Here is a 16,135-nt window from a genome sequence, read left to right on the forward strand (position 1 = left end):
TACTTAACTATGCAGAGGCAGATTTATATTGCAACATTCAGTGATTTTTCACATTGCACTCAGTTCTTGTTAGTAGCAAACTGCATATTTAATGAAATCTTCTTAAAAATAACTTTTTCTAAATTCAATTGGCACAGGAATTCTTGAGAAACAATTTTTTATTAGAATCTGCAATACTACATTGGTTATGGAAACATTCCAGTGTTTTCTCTGACATTTTATTTTCTAATATTTTTCATGATAGATTTTCCTTATTTTTAAAAAGGATCAAGCATCTGCAGCATAAAATTTAAATTTTATTATAGATCGGTGTCCAACAGTTGATGGAAATTGTATTTTATTACAAATGAAATTTCCAAATGGCTACAAAAAAGAAACTATTCTACCCTCTCACTCATTCATACAAAAGCATAAAATCGCCTCTCCTATCGTCACTTGGGCTAGATGGTCTACATTCACTGTGACTCATGTTACTACTTGCGAGAAATAATAAAATAGAAGAATGAGGATGATGAAAGATTGTTGTGGTGTTGCCTAAGTTAAGGATTCATTATTTGATAAAGAGATCCCCACAGACATCTCAATTCTTGCACCAACATATTGAAGAGGTTGAAACTAGAAGCTACAAGTGAAGATGCAGTTTTCTTGGGAGACTTTAGCAATGTAAATATCCTCCAAAACAACCTCCAACGTCTCAATCCCAAGCACTATAAAAGGTTGTAAGCAATAGTAAAGGGAAAGCTTCTACATAGCTAGCAAAGGGAACCTATGTATATTCACATCTTATATCTGTGTGCATTCCAGTTTCAATTGTGTCAATCATATAGTCCAAATCCCAATAATAATTAACCAATATATATTGATGGGCATTTGGAGAAACCAATTCCAACACAAAATGTCTTGAGAGTAGTATTTGATTAAGTTCTTTAAACATATAGGGTGTATCTCACTTAGATGTTACAATACTTGGTGCTTCCATTAAATCCACTGTTTCTTTTATGAATAAGGTATAATCATTAGTTGAATTTTTCATTATATTTTTGAAACTTGTTCCAAATTCTAATTCATTTGCCTTTTGAATTGATATAAGCTTCTATTTGGAGGTAAAGAAGGCAAATGTAAAGGACTAACATTCGTTGAATAGTTCTCAATACACTTTAGAGCATACTGAAGTATGTCAAGTGTCAATAATGGACGGTATCAATATTTATCATGTTATCAGCAGACCAAAACTCTAATTTAGAATGATACTTGAAACCTTTCTCTCTGCATACAACATCTAAAAGCAATGTTAGTCCCAAACATGGCTTGAAATCTCGTACCATGCAGGGAGAACTATCAAAACGTATTGTTTCCAATAAATTACCGAAATTCGATACTATTCGGCATAGACAATGTATCCTTCCTCCTTCAACCTCTAATCCGTTATTTGCACTATGCATTTGAATGTCGGCACGATATCGAAACATTGTCATTCTGACACGGCTTGAGATTTTGAAACTTGGTCTCAAGGTTCAAAATCTCAAGTGGTACAGGAGTTTCAACTTTTGATTGAAACTCTCAAAGTTCGAAATCTTGAGTTTTGACTTTTGACTAGAACAATACTATTTTGGTATCTCAAGGTTCCCATGTACGGTGTCTGAGGCAAATTGGAGGTGAAAAAAAGGAAGGAGATGGGAAAAAAATTTGAAAATTCAATCGTTGTTTTCCATCTTGAATGGTACAATTTTAATATTATCTTATATGGACACAAACTATATTATCTCAATTCATCCTCATTCACATGTTTAACATGCCACAAAAGACATTTTTTGTGTCAACTATGTTGCTCAGCACAATATGAGATTTCAAACCATGACTAGTCCAACTAAATGAGCTAGCTATATAGCACTTATCCCTTGAATTGTATGCAACCTTAAATCACTAGAAATATTCAAATTTCTTAAATCATTTTAATTTTTTTTATTCCATCTTCATTCTAGCCCTCACAATTTCAACTCTAGTTGATTAGTCGATTCAACTTGTCTATTTATACTAATATAGAATTGACCAATCATCTTTAGATATGTATATCATCTTTAACTATCTTTCTCAGTTAATCATGCATTAAAGCTAGAGCTAATATCCCCTAATGAACTAGCATTTTATATGTCATCTTTTCTAATAAGCCTGCATACTAGCTTTGTACATTGATGGCCCAACACAAAATGCAAACACCCACCAACATTAAAAAAGAAATTCAATGTAGTAGAAACGCATCAATTTTTTAGAGGAAAAAGGGGTTTTCAGAAGAGAAACAGGAAATTCCTGAAATTAAGTAATACATAAGAAAACAGTTACCTTAGAGAATTCTTCATCTAGAATTTGAAGTTTCTTTTGAATACGTACTTTCACTTCAGCTAGAGTTTCATCTTCACGAATAACCATGAAAAAGGGTTCCCCAAAGTTCTGAATCTGTCAAAGAATCAAATAACATCAATGTTAGTTAAAAGACATGCATTATTGGTACAAACTAAGGTCAGTAACACTTTCAGGGGAGCAAAATTGTAGGTTGCATGAGAGTAACAAAATAACCATCCCTCCAGTCCAAGCAAAAAGAACATCTTTCAGGTGAAGCAAAAATGGCCATTAGTAGCTAGAAATTTAATATAAACAAGTAAAGCATTTGAATGACAAAAGAGGGATACTCAGCGCAGAAAACAACACTTTATAATGCAATGCTATATGAGAAGGGAAAGATGCAAATGAAGACTACAAACCATCTGATTCTGAATTGAATCTTTCATGAAATGGTATACATGAATTAATCGATCTTGGGGACCAAGGTTCTTCTCTTCCTCTGGAATCTATGCAGCAAGAAAAAATGACAATTACAAAGTAGTTCACATTTCAAAAAGGAAACTTAGACATGAACGGAAGCAAATCCATCTCGAGATGGAAATGCTTATTCAGAAAAACAAACATTGGAATTATAAATAAGCACATAACCACAGAAAGAACAAAATAATAAGATACTTAAAACTTACTTCCTCTACACGCAATGTCCAATACTGATCATTTATGTTCTCTATTTTCTCATCAGGAGGAAAAATCTGAAACCAAAAGAAATCGCAGTAGGCAAGCCCAAAACATGAGTCATTTGGCAGACAAGAGGTAATTAAATCTGACATCATAACTTGCAGATAAGGATCTGTAGTGAAGATCCAGTCTAATGTTATGGCCTAAACTGAAATGTCTAAAACTCACCAAAGTTCCAAAACCTAAAAGTACACAACAACAAGAAGAACTGGATGTGGTCTTCCAAGTCTTATTCCACAAGATGAGGTCGGCTATATGGATTCTTTTAAGTTATTGAGCTCTATCTTCTACTGTATCATCATCTATACTTAAATAAATTTTATCTTGTTTTATTGTTGCTAACCAAGTCTTTTTTGGTCTTTCTCGTTTGATATGTGTGTTTGCCATAGTTTCACATCGCCTAACTGGAACATTTATTGGTCGTCTAAATACATACTCGTACCATCTTAAATGTCTCTCGGAGTTTTTCCTTAATAAATGCAACTCCGACTTTCTCTAATTTCTTATTTTATCCATCCTTGTATGCTCACACATCCACCTTAACATTCTCATTTCTGCAACTCTCATCTTCTGCACATGTGCTCGAGTCATATAGCCCAACATTCAGCTCCATATAACATAGCAAGTCTAACTGCAGTTTTGTAGAACTTTCCTTTAAGTTTTAGAAGTACTTTACGGTCACATAAAATACTTGATGCTCTCCTCCATTTCAATCATCTCGCTTGTATTCTATGTACCCAATCATCTCGCTTGTATTCTCTGTGAGACATCTCTCTCAATCCCTCCATCGTTTTGCAAAAAATGATCCTAAATATTTAAAGCTCTCAATTCCAAGCAACTCATCATCTCCTATCTTAACAATTGTCTCATTACGTCTAATATTGCTAAACTTAAATTTCATATATTATGTTTTATTCTACTAAGTCTAAAACTTTTCCCTTCTAGTGTTTCCCGCCAATATTCTAGTTTAGTATTTACTTCTTCATGTGTTTCATCTACCAAAATAATATCATTTGCAAACAACATGCACCACAGTACTGTATCTTGAATGTGTGTAGTGGCCCCTAGTGCATAGCACAGACAGTGGGCGCATGACATCTCTAACGTAATGGCCAGGGATTGATTCTCAAAAATTGACGACCTGGGGTTTACCCGACCATGCGCCTAACGCATACTTGTGTTTACCTCCTTCCCTATCCGTGGGGCCGACACTAGAGGGGTTGTTAATGTAGCGGATCTACATTTTTTGAATGTGTGTAGTAAGTTCGTCCATAATGAATGTTCCAAAACCTAAAAGTAATCAAATAAAAATCATCCAAATGAGTTATGCTTACTATTATCTCAGCTTCGAAGGATTAGACCAAGATGCATAGAGACATTCCAATAGGAAAAGATCAGCCATGAACAACAGATGGTTAAAAGGATATAGTTTGTCAAATGCCAATGGATTACCTTGTATATCTTGTGATAAAAAACCTCAATCAATCGAAGATCAGCATTAGGATGTGAAAGATCAACCTGCTTGAACCAAAGGGTAGTGGCATCAAACATTTCCAAACCATACATTTAAGTCTATTATTTCAAGTATGTGATCCTGTTAGATTACCATGATAAAGATTCTGTATTACAAAAGACTTTTACATGAATAATATAGTGAAACAAAAGAGAGCCTGTAGGTCTTTACAAAGGAAGCAAACAAGATTCTGCAATAGTTACATCACCTTTGTCTTTAGATCATTGATTACATCAGCAACAATACTATTTTTTGGCAACCTTATGCTATGAATTGCAACCTGAAAGAAAACACAGTATAAATGCATACAAAATAGTTGACAAAATTGAACATGGTAAACTCTACGAAAGAAATCTATTATCAAGCCTGAAGTTGGCAATGCTATACAAAATAATAACAGTGGTAAAATAAAAAGAAAATCAACCTCATCCTTAGTGGCATGATGAAATGCAACTTTCAGAGTTTTTAAACCTTGCAGTTCAGGTAATGGTATGTCAAGTACTTCATAGTACAGTATATCAGAACTCTGTAATAAACAAAAATATTAGACTCTAACATACAGCACACAAACTGAAACTAAAAATAATAATAATAATAATAACAATAATCAAGTAGGTAAAAAGGATAAACCAGGGACAAATGGACAAGCATGTCAGACAGATGATCCACCCCTCTAAATTTGATGGGTTGAGGTTTAGGCTGCTGAGAGTAGCAGTTATGCAGTGTAAGTCGGATTTTTGATGGATCATCCAGACCAATTTGGTATGCTACTTTTTCTACAACAGTATCATATGAATCAAGCTTTGACCTTCACAAAAGCAAAAGGATTATCAGATCCACATAGAGTTGAATCATGTACACCAAACCCATTACAATAAACAAAAGGCACATAATAAAGATTGAGCACTTACAACTCTATGCTAAAATGTTCTTCTGTTGGCTTCTCTAACAATCGAAAATGAACCACCTATATATCATCACATGATTAAGAACAAAATCAGGAAAAATATGTTAGTAGCTAGAGACTAGGAAAGCAATTCAATTGTGGAATGGAGTACATAACAATCAGCGTAATGTTGACGAGGAACTTCATCCTAAAATTATAAATCACTTGGGAGGATCACCCCTCAATAAAAGCACAATATGAATGCCACACTTATCAAAGGAGTGCTATAGGCATGAAGCACCCTAGCCTTAACACACCCCACACCCATCACAAAAAGATGCACAGATTTAGTTATGTCATATTGAAACTGAGAAGAGCTCAATCCCGAAATAACTAGCACTTGGATGATGCCCCCTTGATAAAAGCACATATGAAGGGCACAATGAGTGTGCAACACCAATGGATGAAAATCTTGTTTTATGTTGATCGGCATGGACAAAACTTCTCGTTTCACCTGCCATTAACACATGGGACTTCACGATACAACACAACATCATATCCAATGCAACAAGAGTTTCCTTGGAGGTTGGACAAGCTTCTGCAAGGGGGTGGTTGATCAAGGTGAGGTAATCGGGAACGTGAGTCAACGATAACAATGCATCTAGAGTCCTCAAAGGTTAACTAAGCTTTAATGAGTTGAGGTGGCTAATCAAGGTTGGGTATTTGAGAACACGAGTTGATGACGTCGCTAGGTAATTTCAAGAGAGGTGCTTTGATTGTGCAAAACCTAGCAAGGTGAGTAGGCAAACACACCTCATGGATAAGTTTCATCTATCTGCTAATCTGAAAGCGAAGGATAGGTGTTTCATGATCGATGCATGGTCTGTCATCTGCAAAATAAAGCTTTCACAATCGACCTCGATGAGAAACTTTAATTCCCCCCTTCTCCTCCTCTTCTAACATTCAGCACTGCACCAATACTGGCAATTGGAATGCACAATATGTTTCATTGTGGCCGAGAAATGATATCCCAACTCAAAACAAGATTGCAAACTTTGGAAACATCTTAGCTTTAGCACAAAATTTTCACTGCAATCTTCTTCCTCAAGCAAGCAAACTGAAAGAGATTTTTCAATTTGGCATCAACCAAATTCCATTTAGGAAAAAATTACAATCTCCAGTTAGGATCCAAATTCCAGCTTACATTTCTTTTATGATATCCAAAGTAAACTTTGTCTTGCTTAAGGGCATTCTATAATCCTAGAGGAATTACACAATGTGGATAAGTGTGGATAGGCCATTGTAGTTCTAGAACTTGAAGATAATGTTTGTTACCTGATAAGCTGTGTCATCTTAATGTAGTTGAAAGTCAAGGAAAAAAGAGGAAGTAGGAGACTTCATTGTTCAGTAACCCACGCCTAGCCTCGTCGAAAGATATGTAATTCTCCCTTGCCATGAACTCTGTCTACGCCTCATTATGAAATCCTCTCTGCACCTGACCTTGCATCATGAAGAAGATGGTTGCCCAGGAACTACCAACCCATGCCTCTTCTCAATTCATCACAATTGGGGACCTATTGTGAAGAGAGCTAGGATTGAAAATAGGGAAGAAGATGAAGTTTGCTGGTCTTCAAGTTTCCACATCACGTATACACCAACCTAGCTCGAGTTGTTTTTGTTTGGAATACAATCAAACCCTCTCACATGCAAACAATCCTACAGTTTTATGCCAATCGACCAGCAGAATAAAATGTCTTCACTTTGCAAACCGGCATGGAAAGGCATTATGATTCGTGTGGCCTTTAAAAGCATGCATTAAAAGATTAGAAAGTAGATAGTTTGAGATACAATATTGTGTTACAGGGAGCCTCAAGTTTTTCTGCTGTCACTACATCCTTCCACATTTGTTTTTCTTTAGCTTTATTGGCTAATAGTTGGATATCTTGGCCACCTCTCTTTAGCCAGGATTTTGACTTCATCCATCTTACTCTTTCTCATCTCTTCTTGCAACTTTCTTGCTCATCTTGCCCCACTCTTCTTCCTCTTCCCTCTCCCACATCTCCTCACCTCTCCAACATCTCCTTCCCTCTCTCTTCTCTGTTTCTCCCTCCTTTATGCTTTCACAAGCTCATGGTTTTACCTCCTTCCTCCCCTCTACTTCCTTTTTTTTTTTGTCTAACCTCCAACTGTTTCCTTCCCTTCTGCTAATTCATCTGGAATATATGCCTCACATGTGCCACTGGGACTCGGGCACTAGAATCATCCATCTTACTCTTTCTCATCTCTTCTTGCAACTTTCTTGCTCATCTTGCCCCACTCTTCTTCCTCTTCCCTCTCCCACATCTCCTCACCTCTCCAACATCTCCTTCCCTCTCTCTTCTCTGTTTCTCCCTCCTTTATGCTTTCACAAGCTCATGGTTTTACCTCCTTCCTCCCCTCTACTTCCCTTTTTTTTTTGTCTAACCTCCAACTGTTTCCTTCCCTTCTGCTAATTCATCTGGAATATATGCCTCACATGTGCCACTGGGACTCGGGCACTAGAATCACTATTCTCTCCTGTTTCACTCTGAACTTCACAATCATCTAGAGAAGGCTTAAGTCTATAAGTAATTGTTAGTTTGTTACTAAATGGACCAGAATATGTTTTACATCCATACAATGTTTTATCAAAATACAAATATAGGCTTTTCAGAATCTAGATTAAACAGATTTGTGGTCTTCATGAAAACTTCACACATGCAAAATTATTCTGGTAAAAATGCAAGGCGAAGATAACTATTTGAGCATATTGTTTTATGCTTAGTATGCAATTATATATGGTGCCAAATAAATATAATGCCAAAAACTGCAACATCATCCAAGGCTCAAAATCTCAAGCTATGCCAGAATTTCAATCTTTATCTGAAACGATATTATTTTGGTACCGTATCAGTGTTCCAACATATGATGCCCGTAGAGAATTGGATAGGGAAATAAGAAGATGAAAAAGAAGAATAAAAACACGAGTATATTCCTAACGTTCATGGAATGGTGTAGATTTGACATTGTATTATATGGCAAAAATCTTACAAAAATAACATTATTTCAATTCACCTTGACGATTCTGTAGAATATCAAGGGGTATTGAATATTCATATAATATGATACTCGTTGACATGATGGGCATACCACAGAATAGATATCCTACATCAGGTGTTATTGACTTTCAATAATTTATCAAAACCATATATTTTGACCATGCCGCCAAAGATTGTACAAGATTTCAAACCATGCTATCATCCAAAAGGTTCTTTGAGTTGATGCTATGTTTAATTTTTAGCTGCATTGCAAGATAGAATTTGATCATGTGGATCCTCAATAATTACAAGCTAATGTTGTAACCTTCACTTAGCAACTTGGACCAAGTTACTCATTCACAAAGCAGCAATTATCAATGCAAAAGTGCCACCCAAAATTACCAAAGTTAGACAACACATTTAATCCATCAATCACCAACAGTTTTCTAAATTGATATGATCCTTAGAATAGTAAACTCTTCAGGAGCCAGCTTCCTAAAGATTAACAAACATTACAGTCAATGAGTTATATTCCAGTACATGTATTATAAAGAGATAACATACATACATACTGAAATGCATCAGTCGAAAATATATCTGTTTAATCCAAAGAGCTTCCTTTCCTAGATAACAAAGCAAAAGAAATTTCTAAAGCTAGATGCTTGGGCAACATTTGATTTGGAATATGATATCATAGGTACAGTACCATGCACTATTTGAATTTCCACAAGAATTGAAAAGCATAAACAACTAAGGAACAATTAATATGCCTAGAGGATGTTATGAGGAAATGCAGGTATAAGCTAATCTTGATTATTTGATACAGAAATATGACAAATATATACCTGTCGATTACGTACATATTCCAAAAAAGATGGAACATCAGGATAACGGATTTGATCATTGCTTCCCAATGGAAACGATTTCTGATAACATATAATATCACCATCTTCCAGCTACAAGCATTGGGAAAGAAAAATTTAAGATTATAGCTCACAATTCATATAAAATATGACCCAGACTTTGTGCAGGTAGGCTCCATAAGCCACTCCTTAATTTTATGCCATGTGGGAGATTTAGAGACTCCCACATGTAAATGTCTTCACCTTCTTCATCCATTATTAAGTGATTAGATAACAATTAGACATCATTGAGTCTATGCTTTAGACTAACCTGGCTAGAATCGAAAGGAACATTAGTGTCAACACATTCGCACATCACATTTGGCTCAAATTTTATTTCCTGATAATTGTTTACAAAGTAAATAAAATAAGAAAACAAAAGAATTTTAACAAACGCATAGTAACAAATTCAACAATGATATACAACATCAACAGTGAAAGTATCATAGAGTTTTCTTAAAGATATACCTCGTAAAGCTGAATTTGGACACTTGGTGAAAAGCCAGCCATTTCATTCAGTTTTGACAGTATATCTGCAGGTTTTCCAAGCACCTTCACAAACAATCTTCCAACATATCTGAATATAATAATGGGTTAAAAGCAGAAATGCAAGGTTTTATTTGAAAAAACAGATTTATCGGTAGGAAAACAAATGAATACCTAAGCTCTTCCTTCTCAGGGTCATAAAGCTTAAAGAAAAGCAATATGTCTTCCTTCGTTTTATCCGGTAGAGGACAAGGGTGTAAATCCTGGGGGGAAGTGAAAAAAACCAAGTAGCATTGGTCATTGAAAAATGACTGTAAATAAAAATAGGAATCATAAGTAATTACCAGTCCAAGTTCTACTTCTAGGAATAGCTTAAGCTCAGCATTCTGTATTTTATTAGATACCTCCCTCAACTGCCCAACCTATATAGAAAAAAATGCCAAGTAATATATAAAATGACCAAGACAGGTGTGCATGTTTAAAAACATAGAGAAGTGCATATGCAGAAACATAGAAACAAAAGTACTCTAAAGGAAAAGTAAGAGATGCCAAATAAAGACAGCTAATGAACCAAATAAACAGCCAAAAGTAAAGAATTACACCAATCATGTGGCAGGATAAAAGAATAGGAAAACAAATGAAATGATGACTAGATGACTGAACATCATCTCATCTAAATTCTTATGAAGACAAAAAAACAAACTTGGACAGTTTATCAAGAATTAAAAATAAATAGAATAGCACATGCATCATATGAATAATTGATTTGCCACGTAATTAAAAACCAACTTCATTTTGATGTATATTTAATAAAAACAATGGCAAATTACCAAACCACAGGCCCGGACCTGAGGTGAGGCCCAGGAGGCGCTTGCCTCAGCCCACTTTCTAGAGGAGCCCAAAAATTAGTCCATCATTTATATTAATATGATAGGTTTAGAATTCTCAATTTGCTGTAAACTTTGTTAAATATTAAATTTTAAATTAAACAAATGAATTGAATTTTCAGACACAAATGAAAATGTAGAATTTAAATCAGAATGTGTCCAATCTAAATTCATCGAGTAGGCATGGAGATAATGATTACATTGGTTCAAATCTGGATTGATTTGAACTTAATTTGGCCACGTTATGGCCGAACCAAGTTTATGAGTTAAATCGGTTCAGTCGGTTTAAAATGAATTTGGGTATTTTTTAGAAAACTGTCTTTCCTCTTTTTCTCTCTACACATAGCAACCCACCCCTCATGATGCCGACTTCTTCTCCTTTTTCCTTCTCCCTTTATTTTCTTCCTTCTTCCCTCTACTATGTTCTGTGATGACAATAGCAACGTTGCTGTTTTCTTCTTTTTCCAGCCAACTAACAGCAACTAACTTTCTTCATCTCCCCACCCCCAATAGCAAGCGTCATGAGCAGTAAGTTTTTGTTTCCTCTCTTAATTCCTCTTTTCACAACAGAACAATGATTTGTAACAGTCTCTTCGGCCTTCTCCCTCCCCTTACTCAGACTATTGCATGTTGTACAACACAGCAAGCGTTGCTATCCACCATCGCTCACTGCCGGAGTTAACATTCTCTTGTTGACCAAAACAAGGAACCCTTATTGTCCCTATTCAAGAAAGATTGATAAATGAATTTCTTGATTATCTCTTAAACTTTTTCTCTTTTCCCTTCTTATTATTTATTTATTTATTTATTATAAATGTATTCTTATTTCTTAGTTATTGCACATTGTTTTTAAATATTTTTTAGGTGTAATATATAATCATGGTTCCGAAACATTTATCTGAATCTCAAAAAAGAAAAAGAAAAATAAAACACAGTGAAGAGACACTTATTCAAAGTCAGGTAGGAGATATTAATAAATATTTTAATATCAATAACAAAATGGCTAGGTAAACGAAGATTGAAAATATGATCGATGTTGAACAAGAAATTATGAATGACTTGAATGAAGAAGATAATGATAATATTTTTGATGTTCAGCCTGAAACTATAGACCAAGAGAGTCCTTCAAATTTGAATATTGATAAAAAAAAAAAAAAAAGACAGCTCGGTGCACGAAGCTCTCGCCATGCGGGGTCCCGGGGAAGGATCCATTATACGCAACCTTACCCTGCTTTTTGCAAGAGGTTGATTCCAGGATTCGAACCCGTGACCTTTTGGTCACATGGCAACAACTTTACCTTTTATTCAAATTTGAATATTGATGATACTAGAAAATAGGAAAAATTTGATCAAAATTTGAGAGATTTTTTTCGGTGGAAAAGGGTCTAACTAGAATTGATGGCATCTTGTTTCCTAAAGATAAAGCTAGGAGATATTTTGATGCATTGTATTATAAATGGATATTGTAAAATGGAGAAAAAAGGGATAGAAAATGGCTAGTTTATTTATCTTCCTTGGATAGAATATTTTACTTTTGTTGTAAGTTGTTCATAAATCACAGCAATGAATACAATTAGTCAATTAGCTACTGAAGGCTACAAGAATTGGCATAATTTGACTCAATGTCTTACAAAGCAAGAAGGAAATAAGGAACATATTGATTGCATGACAACATGGGGTGAATTGGAAAAAAGATTGAAAAAAAATAAGGCAATTGATGAAAGCATTCATGTAGAAATTAATAAAGAAAAAGAGCATTGGAGATTAGTGTTAAAGAGATTAATTGTTATTGCCTATGGACTTGAAAAAATAATCTAGCATATCTAGGAAATTGTGAAAACTTTATGTTGAGAGTAATGATAATTTTTTGTAAATGATTGAAATGATTGTTGAGTTCGATCCAATAATACAAGAGCACATACAACGTATTCAAGCACATGAGACACATTACACATAACTTGGTCCAAAAATTCAAAATAAATTGACTTAGATGTTGGAAAATGAAGTAAAAATTACAATTCTTAAAAAAATCAAAGAAACAAAATATTATTCAATTATACTAGATTGCACTCTAGACGTAAGTCATGAGGAACAAAGGTCTCTTGTAATACGTTATGTGGATAATTCAACAAACTCTGTTATGGTTGACGAATACTCAATAGTTTTTTTTAAAAAGTGGATGACACTTCTAGATTTGGACCTTTTATTTTATTGAACTAAAAAATGTGTTGAATGATCTTGAGATTAATATTGATGATATAAGATGTGTATGACAATGGATCCAATATGAAAGGAAAGTATAATGTGGGGTGCAAAAAAGATTACTTGAAATAAATCATAGAGCCTTTTATACAGCGTGTGGATGTCATAGTCTAAATTTGACATTATGTGATATGACTAATTGTTGTTATAAAGCTATGTCTATGTTTGGAGTGATACAATGTATTTATACATTATTTTCCTTTTCTACCAAGCGTTGGAAAGTTTTTAAAGATCATGTAGAAGGTCTGACAATTAAGTCATTGTCACAAACTTGTTGGAAAAGTCAGGTTGAAAGTGTGAAAGCTATAAAAGAACAAACATAAAAAAATTAGAGATGTTTTACTTGATTTGGTACAAACGAGTAAAGATCCAAAAACAAAGAGTGAAGCTAAATCATTGGAAACGTATTAACTTGAAAATTTTGAATTCTTGCTTGGTATAGTTAATTTGATACAAGTTGTTGCATGCAATCAATACCGCAAGTAAATTTCTTTGAGATGAAAATATGGAGATGGAAGCGAAGCAAATTGTGGAAGAAATAGAGATTGAAGCTATGTTTAAAGAAAAATGCATTATCCGAAGAAAGAAACAATTTGATGAAAGTAGTAGTGAAGATGTGATGCAAGAGTTAATTATTTTCACTTCTGGATCAAGCTATTTCATCATTAAAAATTCGATTTGAACAATTTCAGAAGTATGAAGAGATATTTGGGGTTTTGTCCAATTCAGAGAGATTGAAGTTTGCTAATGATGATAGCCTAATGAAATCTTGTAAATATCTCGAATAAACTTTGAGATATAATGGCAAGTCAGATACTGACGGAGATGATCTGTATATAAAGTTATCAATCTTGAAGTAGTCTTTACTGGTGGAAGCAAAAAGAACATTAGATGTTTTAAATTATCCGAAAAATATGGATGACTGTTATTCAAATAATCATTTTGCCTACAAAATTTGGCTATATGTTACATTGACATATGTAAAAAGGAACTTTTCCGAGTTGAATTTGCTTAAAACATATCTTTGATTAACCATGTCACAAGAAAGATAAAATGGATTGGCGATGTTGTCTGTTGAAAAGAAAATAGTTGAACATCTTGATTATACAAGTTTAATTGATATTTTTACAGCTAAACAACAAGACGTGTTTTATTTAATTGATTATTGATAATATTTATCTTTTTTATTTGATTATATTTTACAATATTAAATGTTATTTAACTTCATATTTTACTTTATATATTGAAGGCTCGCTAAAAAATGACAACAATATGCATTGTACTTTTGTAGCTAAAAGCGAAGCAAATCGTATTGTATTAAATGATTACTGGTAATATTTATTTATTTTATTATATTTTGACATATTCATATTATTCAACTCTTTATTTTACTGTGATCGCATGTTGAAAGGGGACCATATTTTGAAGTGTGGATAAATTTTTAGCTAAAATAGCAGTAAGATATTATATGGGGACCCTTTTTTTAAAGCTCGACTGCCACCAAAATTTCAGCTACAACACTACTAAACCACGTACATGAAGTTCTGAAATACTCAAATCACATACCTAAATTTCAAAATTACCAAATCACGTATCCTATACCTATTTTGCCTCTCTTATTGTTCCCAATTTATTAATCAATTGTTATAGTGCCCTCAAGGTCCATCTGCCGGTTCTGACCAAAATCAACCGATAGACCTAGAGAGCTCAGAATGACATAAAATTAGGTTTTGTGTGTTCATCTAGCTTTGTATTCATACCCTTAAACATCAATTTCATACACTGTATTGAGAGCAAAACATGAATGTGTCCAAGAAATCTAATTCGCATTCAAAAAATCGCTGCTCTCAATATAGTAGGTCAAACTGATGTTTGGGGGCATAGATATAATCAGGAGAACTATACGAACACATAAGATCTAGTTCATGTATTTTCGAGACCTCTAGGTCCATTAGTCAGTTTTGGCCGATTTGAGGGCATGGATAAAATTAAGCGAACTAGACGAACACATAGTGTTAGGACCCTTGGCGACCGACTTGAGGAGTGAATAAGAAAAAAAGAAAAACCTTCCTCGAACTTTTATAACTTAATTAACATTAACACTTGCATAAAATAAATATAAGAAATTAAAGCAAAGAAGAGGCACGAAAGAGTTTACTTGGTTACAACCGGGGAGGTTGATGAAAAGCGCACTAAACTCTCCTTCAGGCGGAGAAGCCTCTTTACAGCAGTTGAAGTACTAAAAATATGAAGCTAGACAAAAGAAATCGTTTACAAGTGTTCTCTCTCTCTCTTTCTATTGTTTCTAGCTTCTAGGAGCAGGGCTGCTTTTATAGCTCTGCTCGGGGCGCCTGGAAAGGTTCCAGGCGTCTGGAATGGGATAAAAATTTATCCCCGACGCAACGGGACACGCCACGACGCAAATGGCTAACTTTTGGTTCCGAGCACCCGGAAGGGGTCGTACCATCCGTTGTCTGGGTCTTCTGCTCCGGTCCCGCTTGCATTGGTCCGGATCTTCTGCTCCAGTTCCACTCGCTTGGGTGATCTCGGCCATCCGGAATAGAGCTTACCCGAACCCAACTTCCGGCCTTCAAACAATCTTCCGCTCGGCTTCCCGCCCCTCGGAAACGCCGCGCGCCTCCTTCTCGTCCGCTCGCGTACTCTTTCGCAGCACCTCGTCTCTCAGACGCACCGAGCCCGTCGGCTCTCTTCTGTGCCGTCCTTCTCGCTAGATGTGTTTTTCGCTCGACTTCCTGTGCTTCTAAGTTCCTCTACACAGGGGTTAGAAACTAACAAAACATAACCTGACTTGATTGATCACATCAAAACTACCTTGGGGTACTAACAATCTCCTCCTTTTGATGTGATCAACCCCAAATTAAGTTAAGGTAAACCATAAATAAATGCCAGTTATAATTTTTGTAAAGTACAAAAATTAAATTAAGTACAAAATTAAAAAATAAAATAAAATTGTACTACCCTCCCCCTAAACTTAATCTTTACTACTCCCCCTTTTGATCACATTAAAAGTGAGGTACGTTAAACATATTACTAGGAAAGTCTAA

The 16,135-nt window shown here is 34.8% G+C and overlaps 2 protein-coding genes across 11 annotated transcripts in view; one reads left to right on the forward strand and one right to left on the reverse strand.

The window, feature by feature from the left end:
• Positions 1 to 16,135, forward strand: part of LOC122024014 (transcription factor MYB3R-4-like) — an 87,892-nt gene that overhangs the window by 45,677 nt on the left and 26,080 nt on the right. The gene's annotated exons all lie outside the window — the stretch shown is intronic.
• Positions 1 to 16,135, reverse strand: part of LOC122024015 (ubiquitin C-terminal hydrolase 13-like) — a 30,331-nt gene that overhangs the window by 2,652 nt on the left and 11,544 nt on the right. For 3 of the 4 annotated variants that reach the window (XM_042582510.1, XM_042582513.1, XM_042582512.1), the window contains 13 exons: positions 10,266 to 10,343; positions 10,096 to 10,184; positions 9,904 to 10,012; positions 9,707 to 9,775; positions 9,379 to 9,489; positions 5,503 to 5,558; positions 5,222 to 5,399; positions 5,016 to 5,117; positions 4,800 to 4,871; positions 4,531 to 4,596; positions 3,027 to 3,092; positions 2,760 to 2,846; positions 2,341 to 2,454 (listed from right to left, as the gene is read on the reverse strand). In XM_042582510.1, the coding sequence (XP_042438444.1) occupies positions 2,341 to 2,454; positions 2,760 to 2,846; positions 3,027 to 3,092; positions 4,531 to 4,596; positions 4,800 to 4,871; positions 5,016 to 5,117; positions 5,222 to 5,399; positions 5,503 to 5,558; positions 9,379 to 9,489; positions 9,707 to 9,775; positions 9,904 to 10,012; positions 10,096 to 10,184; positions 10,266 to 10,343 (1,197 nt within the window). The remainder of the gene's footprint in view (positions 1 to 2,340; positions 2,455 to 2,759; positions 2,847 to 3,026; positions 3,093 to 4,530; positions 4,597 to 4,799; positions 4,872 to 5,015; positions 5,118 to 5,221; positions 5,400 to 5,502; positions 5,559 to 9,378; positions 9,490 to 9,706; positions 9,776 to 9,903; positions 10,013 to 10,095; positions 10,185 to 10,265; positions 10,344 to 16,135) is intronic. The other variant, XM_042582511.1, reaches the window with a different exon arrangement.

Source organism: Zingiber officinale, chromosome 9B (genome assembly GCF_018446385.1).
Source record: "Zingiber officinale cultivar Zhangliang chromosome 9B, Zo_v1.1, whole genome shotgun sequence".
Classification (NCBI taxonomy): Eukaryota; Viridiplantae; Streptophyta; class Magnoliopsida; order Zingiberales; family Zingiberaceae; genus Zingiber; species Zingiber officinale.